Source organism: Choloepus didactylus, chromosome 21 (genome assembly GCF_015220235.1).
Source record: "Choloepus didactylus isolate mChoDid1 chromosome 21, mChoDid1.pri, whole genome shotgun sequence".
NCBI classification, from domain to species: Eukaryota; Metazoa; Chordata; class Mammalia; order Pilosa; family Megalonychidae; genus Choloepus; species Choloepus didactylus.
Genome location: NC_051327.1, coordinates 16,744,111 through 16,753,965, shown reverse-complemented (window position 1 = coordinate 16,753,965; position 9,855 = coordinate 16,744,111). Strand labels below are relative to the sequence as shown.

General features: G+C 48.1%; 1 protein-coding gene across 3 annotated transcripts; it reads right to left on the bottom strand.

Annotated features, from left to right (window-relative positions):
- Positions 1-4,941: 4,941 nt before the first annotated feature.
- Positions 4,942-9,599, bottom strand: TBL2 (transducin beta like 2). Of its 3 annotated transcripts, XM_037814443.1 has the most exons (7): positions 9,420-9,599; positions 7,891-8,021; positions 7,448-7,632; positions 6,814-6,965; positions 6,346-6,472; positions 5,797-5,949; positions 4,942-5,568 (listed from the first exon to the last, which is right to left on the bottom strand). In XM_037814443.1, exons 1-7 carry the CDS (start codon positions 9,547-9,549, stop codon positions 5,106-5,108), a joined length of 1,341 nt encoding a protein of 446 aa, XP_037670371.1. In that variant the 5' UTR covers positions 9,550-9,599; the 3' UTR covers positions 4,942-5,105. The 3 variants fall into 3 exon arrangements, with proteins under 3 accessions (XP_037670371.1, XP_037670372.1, XP_037670373.1); XM_037814444.1 differs by lacking the exon at positions 9,420-9,599 and having other exon boundaries at positions 7,448-7,722; positions 7,891-7,971; XM_037814445.1 differs by lacking the exons at positions 7,891-8,021; positions 9,420-9,599 and having other exon boundaries at positions 7,471-7,589.
- Positions 9,600-9,855: the final 256 nt, after the last annotated feature.

Genomic DNA, 9,855 nt, shown 5'->3' with positions numbered 1-9,855 from the left:
CCTTTAAAAGGCCATTTGATAAATGCTAGCCTAAGGGCGCTACAGGGTGCTGGCACAGTCCAAACCTAGGTGAGGAAGTGATCTTGAGGCTGACCTCTGAAAACAGAGTAGATGCTATTTCCTTACAGAAATTGTCGATTGCCCATGTTTGTTTGGGTGCATGTTGAATCTTCAGTGCAGACCCCCTTTGCAGGCAGTGTGCAGTATGCAGCAAGGATCCTGTTAACAGCTGTTTCAGGTAATATAAAGGAACCCCGGTCAGGTGCCGTTTCTCCTCCTTGGGGAACAAGCAAGAAAACACTCACCTGGAGGAAAAGGATACACCCTCGGGCAAGGCCATGGCTTACTAACGTTCAGAACGCAGCAGATTGCACAGTGCCCAAACTTTGATGTGTGTTAGAACCACGTGAAAGCCAATAAAGACCACAGAGGCCAAGTCTCGATGAAGGAGGACAGGACCTGGGCCTGGCTGTTCAGACCCAGTTCCCCAGGTGCTTCAGTGCCCATACCACTTGGGAACAGCAGGTAAGGGACTATCTCTGGCCCCAGACTCCATGGCTTTGAATCCCAGTTCAGTCATGCACCTCCTAAACGGCCTCAGCAAATGCTGGGGAAATGCTGTAGTTCCCTCATTTGTAAAATGGAAATTTTAGTAGTACCTGCCTCATAGAACTGCTGATAGGATTAGTCATCAGTAAAGCACTGAGAACAATGTCTGGCATGAGCACTCCCTAAATGTTAGCCATTGTTATCAAATGCTTCAATCCTGGCAGAAAGAGGAAAAAAAAAAAAAAACACCACAAACAAAACACACACACGCAAAGGGGGAAGATTAGAGGGTGCAATGGAGGTCATTTACCAAATAAAACCTAAGATGTGATTACCACCACCAAAACGGATGAGGCAAAAACCACAGTGAGGTTGTGAAGATTAAGTGGTTAACACTCAACGTTAGCCACTATTAATGTGATCAAGAAAATGCAAATGGACCCAAACTGGATATGTATACTGAAGAGAAAACAAGTGGAGACCACACTCATTCTCTAGTACTAAACTTCCCTGAACTCTTTGGAATCTGATTTTGATGCTTGAAGAAATGAAGATTTGGAAATGAAGTCAATTTCAGAAGACAATCCCAGGCTTTGCTGGGTGTGAACCATGCTTTTGGTTTCTGTGGCTGACTCTGTAATGCCAACTTCTGCTCCATCACTGGCCTTAAACTCAAGAGATGTGTGCTGAAACCAAACCCCACTCATTAAGACCCATATTTCTGGAATTTTGCAGAATACATGAATTCCAAAATTATCAAGTTCATGGATATTTGGTCAATGCTGAGTCTAGCCAGTTCTGTGTGAAATAAGCCACCATCACTAGTAACTCATTACAGTAATACGTGCTTCCTACTGACTTCCAAGAGTCTCCAATTAGAGAACAATCTTGCAAATGTGAGTATTCTTACCTTGATGGACACTGACAAGATTATTTATCCACAGGTCTCTGTGCAATTTTGTAGTTTAAATTTTTTTCTATTTTTGATGACTGAATAAAATAGGCTACACATCACAACTTTTAATATTCCCCAACTTTTTATTTTGAAAAATTTCAGGAAGTTGAAATAGTAATATTAAAATATTAATGCTGCCTGTACACACAGGATTTCTGCTCATAAAACCCAGCAACCTCTGCTCTTACTTAATATCCAGACACCTTCTCCATGGTTACAGGGGACACAGCTTCATCTTTGGTGAGAGGTGCTTTCTCTCCTCAGAATCTCAGTGGTGACTTTTTGTAGTGCTTTCTCTCATCTCATTAGAAACTCACACCCCTGCCAGGCAGGCAGGACAGAGATGATTCCCATATTACAGGTGAGGTAACCAACTCAGAGAAGTCAAGTGATCTATCTGCTCCAAGTCTCGAGTCAGAAAGTGATCCGGCTGAAAATGGAACCCTTAAGACTTTTGACTTCAGTTAATCAACATTCTTTGGTCACTTCCTGTCCTGCACATACAATGAGAATAATGCAAAGCAGCTTCTCAAAGCAGATAAGCAAAGAAGTGTTTCAGTCTCATTCTCCTGATAATTGGGAGAACACACAAGAGGGTACTGGAATTTCTTGACTTTCCCTGGTTTGAGTTTGACATTTGAGTGCTGACTCTGTCCCAGGCACTGTGCTGGCAAGGCTTTTCCCCGCGTGGAGCTTACATTCCAGTGGGTTAAGGAACAATCCAAAAGCTGCCAATGAGAGACCAGTGGGCTGCCCGTGCCCGTATTAGTGTTTTGTTTGGTCCATACAGTGCTTAAATTGTTTTTAGTAACTTGCCAACTTCTACAACAGCTTCTCTGAAACTGGCAGTTTTGTCTGGATTCCTCAATAATAGCAAGCAGCAGCCACCTCCCCAACCCTTACTCAGGACACATGGTCTCCAGATCACTTCAGTCTGCACCGCTTCCTACTGTCTTACCCCCAGGTGATCGGCCCCATTCACACACTGACATTACCCAGCTTGACCTCCTGGAAGTATTTAGTTGAAACTCCTGAAGTAAACAAATATCCAAACAATATAATTTCCGATAGCATTAAGTAACACAAACTAAATAAGCTAATGTGATGTGATATGATTGATGGAAAGGGCTACTTCAGATTGGGTGATCAGGGAGGACGTCTCTGAAGTGCTGAAATGAGAACTGGACTGTGACAAGCCTGACGAGTCTGTCAACAGTAAAGGAAAATCCTCCAAAGCTAAGGGAGCAGCAATGGCCCAAGTCCTACATGAGACTGGAAAGAACTTGACTTTCTTAAGGCATAACAAGGTAAGGGTGGTTGCGAGAGTGGTAAAAAGGTCATTAAAGAAGCTCAAAACCAGAATTTCTAGGGTCTTGTAGGCCATGGAGAGATTTTGGATTTTACTCCAAGTGTGATGGAAAGCCTTTGGAGGTTGTTGTGTTTTTTTAAACTAGGGAATAACATGATCTTATTCTCATTTTCAAAAGACCATTCTGTTATGTGGAAAAGTGATTTAATGAGGCAAGAAAGAAAGCAGGGAGACTAATTAGAAAGGTATATTGTAGCAATCCAGTAGCTGACAGTTGCTAGGACCAGGATGGTAACAGAAGAGATGGAGAGAAATAGCAGATTCAGGATATAATCTGGAGTATATTCAAAACAATTCTCTGGTGGAGTGGATGGCAGTAGTGGGGAGGGTGGGTAATTAAAATGGAGTAATCAAAGATAACCCCAAGGTTTTGGCTTGTTCAAACATTTATAAAGTTAGGAAGACTGGGAGAGGTTCCAGTTTTAGGGAGAGAGATCAAAAATTTGATTTTGGATGAATAAATTCTGACTAGACACAAGTCTTCCAGGAGTTCTCCTTTCCCTTACCTCCCAAATCCAAGCAGTCCTCTATTCAAAAATTCAAACTTCTAAATACCTAGTCTCTATATCAAATCCCTTCAACTTCATATTCATTGCCTCTGTCCTGATTCAATCCTCTCTCTTTTGCCTTGACTTTTACAAGTCTTCTCCAGTTATCAATGGACTGACAAATAGCACATCAGAGATAATGTGCCACCCATCTCTCCCACCCATCTCTGATGGTGGACCATGCCTTATTCATATTGATCTGCAGGGACCTGGCATCGTGGGATGGAGAACATCTTCTTGACCAAAAGGGGGATGTGAAAGGAAATGAAATAAGCTTCAGTAGCAGAGAGATTCCAAAAGGAGCCGAGAGGTCACTCTGGTGGGCACTCTTACGCACACTTTAGACAACCCTTTCTAGGTTCTAAAGAACTGGGGTAGCTGGTGGTGGATACCTGAAACTATCAAACTACAACCCAGAAGCCATGAATCTCGAAGACAGTTGTATAAAAATGTAGCTTATGAGGGGTGACAATGGGATTGGGAAAGCCATAAGGACCACACTCCACTTTGTCTAGTTTATGGATGGATGAGTAGAAAAATAGGGGAAGGAAACAGACAAAAGTACCCAGTGTTCTTTTTTACTTCAATTGCTCTTTTTCACTCTAATTATTATTCTTGTTATTTTTGTGTGTGTGCTAATGAAGGTGTCAGGGATTGATTTAGGTGATGAATGTACAACTATGTAATGGTACTGTGAACAATCGAAAGTACGATTTGTTTTGTATGACTGCGTGGTATGTGAATATATCTCAATAAAATGAAGATAAAAATATATATATATATATATTGATCTGCAGGGTCTAGCATGGTGCTGGGCAGAGTAGGCACTCAAAACATTTGATGAACTGAAAACATTATGTTACCTCCCAGAAAAAAGGAGCCCCATCTTGGGGTTTTATGATTCCTCCACACAACTTGAAGCGAAACCAGAAAGATATGTTATGATCAAGACTCCAAAACTCTGCCTTCCCAAAGGATGTGCTTATTTCTTTCTAATTCAGTTTCAAACCACACTGTTGAGTCCCACTTTTATCAGGGAGTTAACAGACGACACTGAACAATAGATAAACATGTGTTGCTGCACTTTTCCACTGTTCTTCCAAATCCCTCATGGCCTCACAACATTTTTGCAAGGAGGTCACGGGAGAGATGACTCTCCCTTTTACAAGCAAGAAAACTGAGGCACAGAATAAAATCCCTTAATTACTTTTTGATGGAGAACCTAGCATAGATTAAGTCGAGCCTTTCCCTCACCCCACAGCACAGTTCTGTAATTGGAAGAGATCCCATTCTCCCACCTCAGTAAATTGCTGGTCAGTACTCAGGTGTTCCTTAGGTTTTGCCTCCACAATTGCAAATTTCTTTGAGTACCAGGAAGGCCAAAGACCATGATTTCTCTCTCTTCTATCATTCTTCTTGGTGGCCAATAAAGATGGATTCCATCCCTTGGGCCCAGGGAAAAGAGAAGCACTTTATCATTAGCCTCAGAGGTCAAGGAAGGAGTCACAACCAGAAAAAAGAGTAGGCAAGTATAGTTTCAATTGGAAAAAGAAGAGAGAGGTTGCTAATAGGAAAATAAAAATACTCTTTTCCAAAGGATTCTAGCTGGAGAGTGCCTGGGAAGAAGAGTGGTAGTAGCAGCGGTAACAGGTAGCCAGAACCTTCCTGCCACCCCCTCCCAGAGTCATTTCTTCAAGGCCCCCAGGCTCTTCAGGACTTCCTGGGCCTGGGTCAGCTGCTGCTGCAGCCTCTGGCGGGTGCTCTCATTGGAGGCCCGCTTCAGGAGGCCCTGCATTTCCTCCACCACAGCCCGGTGGCCAGGGGTGTTGTGGAAAAGCCGAACTGCTCGGTCCCCACAGGAGGCCAAAAACCGGCCAGTGATGTCAAAGGACAAGTCACTGATACACTCTCCATGGACCTGCTCAAAGCATTCCTCTTCCTCGCCCCGCCGGGTATTATAGAGACGAATCTTGCTGCCACTGGCCAAGGCCAAGACATGGGCATCAGGGGAGAGTGCCAGGCGGCATGGCATGGTGCTCGCCTCTTCACAGTGGCCTGTCCTCAGCAAGTAGGGGTCCTGCTGCTTCTTGTATTCCACATCTGTGTCCCATAATTTCCACGTACCATCCTTGGAGACAGAGGCCATCCTGTAGTATGGAAAATCACTACTCTAATCCCAGCTTACCCTTGAGGGGAGGGCACTGGAACAGCCTTAGGGGCTCCTGCTAGGAAGTCAACTGTACTGTTCTGTCTACTCTCTGCTGAGGGCCAGGCACCCCACCCACTTCAGAGCAGATACATGAGTCAGGCAGAGGACCCTGGTTGGCAAAAGGGGCTGAGAACCACTGGTAAGAAATCAGAGAGGAATCACTCACCTCCGGGAGTCATTGGAGAAAGCAAAGAAGTGGACAGCTGCAGAGTGGCCCTTCAGTTCAAAGGCTCGCACAACCTCCTGGAAGTCCCCTTTTTTCCCAAAGCAGACTTCCCAAACTTTCACATCCGGCGTAAAGCCACACGAGGCCACAAACCTGCCAGAGAACCCAGGTTCCTTTATGACTTAAAATTGGGCATCCTGTTTCTCTAAACCCACTAAACCTCTTTCCTGAGAATGTAAATAATGTCATATTTAAGTAACACTGTGTTTTATAAAGGGCTTTTATACAGCACCATCTCAGTTCATCCTCGCAACCACTCGGTAAGATACACGGTACCTCTACCCTCAACCTTTTAAAAACTACAGGTGAAGAAATTGAGACTAAGGAGATGGGGTGACTTGCATGAAATCACGTGGTAGAGCTGGGACCTGAACCAAGGCCTCCTGACTCCACACTCTTTCTACTATTTGAAGTTGGGCTCTGTGCTCGGTCCTTGCCCCCAAACCTAACCTGTCCTGATCCCAGGTGCCAAAGGCTCTCCTTTCTCACCTGCTACAAGGGGATATGGCAGCATGTGTATTGTTCATCTGATTGGTGTTGATGGTAGACAGCACCTGACGTTTCAGATTCCAGATGAGGACAGTCGTGTCACTAGAGGCAGTCATGATGAACTTCCCTGAAGGTGGCAGGGGGGAGTGAGTGATATGAGCTGGTGAGGACGATGACCTGAACTGTCATTTTCTAAGAGACTCTAATGAGGGCCTCTGATGCCCAGAGTACCCATGCTCCCCATTCTGCGCCAAGGGTCACCATTTGCTGAAGTCTGTTGCTCTTACCTGCATCCCCTGGGGACTTGCTATGACTCCCAGGGCTCCAGGGGAGAAAAGAGTCAGGCTCTTTAGAGCCAGAGCCCTCTGTCACACTGGCGCTGAGCATCAAGTCTTAGTCAGCATTAAACTTCAGCAAATATAACTGTCTTCTGCCTTGGGCAAGCGCCATCCTCCGAGTGCCTCTCACCTGTGTCAGCAATGCCAATGTTGACGATGGGTGCCTTGTGCCTTTTAGGGAAGTCCTCTGGAGTGGCTGTGAAAGCGTAGCCCCCATCCTCTCGTTTGTTCATCTTGAAGACACGGAGGGTGTCTCCATTGGCCAGCCACACGACGAAGGCTCTAGAGACAGGTAGCAGACAAGCAGCTCACTCCTTTGGACATGGAGGCCTATGTGTGCCAGGTCCTATTCTAGATTGTGAGGAAAATCAAGGCCTCCCGGCATGCTGTCATGCCCTACAACTTAAGACTTACAACTTAACCCCTTGGTTCAAAATCTCTTAAAACTCAGAAAATAGAAGTCTCACAGCTCTAGTTCCCTTAGTTTCCCTCTGGGGTTTAGAAATCCATTATAGCTTCTAAAAATTTCTAGAAGCCAGGCTTTGGTACTTTCGGGTGGAAAGATATCTTTGCCTGCCTGCTTCCTTGCTGTGTAGCTGCATAGCCCTCTAGGGAGCCCTGGCAGTGCTCATGCTGCCTAGATGCACTCTTTCTGCCATCCCAAGGGAGAACCTGGGTCCCTCTCACTACCCCAGGCAGATATGGGAAGGATATAAGCCTGGGGCTGGGCTTCTGCAGGAAACCTGAGCTCCATCCTGTCCCACCTGCAGTCAGGGCTGAAGCGCACCAGGGTGGCATGGTCCAGTTCCACATTGGCTCTCATGCTGCGATGCTCCCGCTGTAGGAAGTCCTTGGTGCTCCAGATGCGGACAGTGCGATCATCGGCACAGGTGGCCAGGTACTTGCCGTTGCTGCTAAAGTCCATGCAAGATATGTTCCCACTGTGGCTCTACGGGAAGGGTTGCAGGAAGTATCAACAGGAACCTCTTAGGCAGATGCGGAAGACCAACCTGCAGCCATGACTCTGGGGCCCTGCTGCCTGGATTAAAAGCAAGCTGAGGATGGGGTGGGATGAGAAAGGATGGGATAGGGCATCCCCATTGATTTTGGTCAGAGGCCACGGGGTGTGTAACATGCACAGAGTACTAAAATGGAAAAGTGTGCAGGAGTGTGTTTGTGCACATGTTGTGCGCAGGTACCCACGTACCTTCAGTGCCGCAGCCAGGAGGCGGTGAGTGAAGTTGTGTTGTTGAGGCTTCTCCTTGCGAATCCGCTGATTCTGTTTCTGCTTCTTGGATCCCAAGGATTTGTCAAGTGGAAGTCCATTTGCTTTTTGGCCTATAAGGAAGGGCCATGTCATCCATCCAGTCCTTCAATAAGCATTTACCGACCACCTATGATTAGCCAGGCAAGCGATGAACCAGATATGGCCCTGTCCTTGAGAGAATGTGAAGTGGGCAAAAACAGGTTTGGATTCTGGCTCTATCCCTGAGTGATCCTTGGTAGGCTACTTGCTGTTAGTCCATATAGCACCTCAATGCAAATTAGAGAAAGGCATCCCCTCCGGATTGATGCAGCTTGGTGAATACACAGCACAAGCTGTGTAGGGAATATGCCCAACCCTAACTGGTGGCCTTAGCCTTGGACAAGTTCCTTAACCATTCGGGGCCTTGGATGAGCTGACATCTACCAAGTGACAAGCAGGGTACCCAACGCAAGCATTCAAGGCTTAAAGGGATCCCAGAGAGATCATAAGAATGGGAGAAGGCAACATGTGTTGAGCATATAACCCCGGCCAGGCTGGCTGCCAGTGACTTTTGCATAAACTATCCTATTTCATGGAGAACCAGGCAAGGCACAAAGTTGGCATTTGTTATATCCTACAGGTGCTCTCCAGTTCCCACAGGGAAAAGAAAAAACTCCTGGGCCCAGCATGCAAAGATGGCCATCACCTGGCCTCTGCTTAACCTCTCTAGCCTTGTCCCTCTTGCCCCTCTCACTTACGTCATACCAAAGGCTGTGCTGGACCCCTTGCCTTCTTCAAGGATTTGTCAAATGGAAGTCCATTTGCTTTTTGGCCTATAAGGAAGGGCCTGGTGAACCCTTACACATCCTCCCTTAAAGACCCCACCTCAGGTGTTCTCCACTTCAGTGAAGATTTTCTTGCTCCCCCTTCCCCCCAAAAAGTAGAGCTGTCCACTCCCTCCCTCAAGCTTCCTCGGTTCCTAGTACTGACCCTCTCTATACAACTGAATATACTATATTTTCGCTGGCATCTTTAGATGCTCTCTCCCTTAACTGATGCTGGACTCCTTAAAGGAAAAGACTCTAGTTGCCTGAAAATCCCAAGAGCCTATTACAGGGTGGAAGGTTCTCGGTAAATGTTGCCGCAGGTGGTGGACCAGTGAGAGTACCCGACCCCCATTTTTATCAGACAACCCACATGTGGCGCGCGCAAGAGTTTGCCGCGCGCTCTCTTAGCAACCCCGGGGGGAAGCTGAGGCTCAGGGGTAAAGAGGCTTGGCCGGGCCACCGCCGGACCCCGGTCCTAGCATGTCCTGCCCCGGGGCGCCACCACGCCGGCCGCAGCGGCACTTCGTCTCTGCAAGCGAAGCTCATTTCACACATAAGAAACTGAGGCCAGGGAGCCCCGCGGGCCCACACCGCAGCTCGGAGCACCGGGAGGCCGAGAGCGAGGTCCCGCGGGTCGCCCCTGCCCGCCCCGGCCCCGCTCACCGGCGAGCCGGCCGCGCGAATCCTCCTCCGTGCGCAGCCACCCCCGCGCTACCGCCGCCGTCGCCACCAGGGCCAGCAGCCCCAGCAACAGCGACAGTCCCATCAGCTCCGGCATCTGCAGCAGCTCCATCTTGGCCAGGCTGCTGCCACCTCAGCGTCCGGCGACGCGAGCACTCGCACGTCGCGGCGGGGCCGCGCACGCACGCGGGGGCGGGGCTCGGCCGTTGGGGTGGCTGGAGGGGGTGGGGGCTGTCGTTGGGGCGGTCCGAGGGGCGGGGCCTAGCCGTTAGATGTGCCTGACGGTTGAAGCTGTTTTGTGCAGGAGGGGAAAGGGGAGGGGAGGGGAGGGGAGGGGAGGGGAAAGGGGCGGGGAGGAGAGGGGAAAGGGGAGGGGAGGGGAGGGGAGAGGAGGGGAAAGGGGAGGGGAGGGGAGGAG

What these genes read in the sequence shown, in the direction of transcription:
- TBL2 (XM_037814443.1), bottom strand. Translation starts at nt 9,549, where the DNA reads ATGGAGCTGCTGCAGATGCCGGAGCTGATGGGACTGTCGCTGTTGCTG. An exon ending in TCCTGGCTGCGGCACTGAAG is followed by an intron (nt 7,633 to 7,890) that starts GTACGTGGGTAC and finishes CCCTTCCCGTAG; the next exon opens with AGCCACAGTGGGAACATATC. An exon ending in CATTGGCATTGCTGACACAG is followed by an intron (nt 6,473 to 6,813) that starts GTGAGAGGCACT and finishes TGCCACCTTCAG; the next exon opens with GGAAGTTCATCATGACTGCC.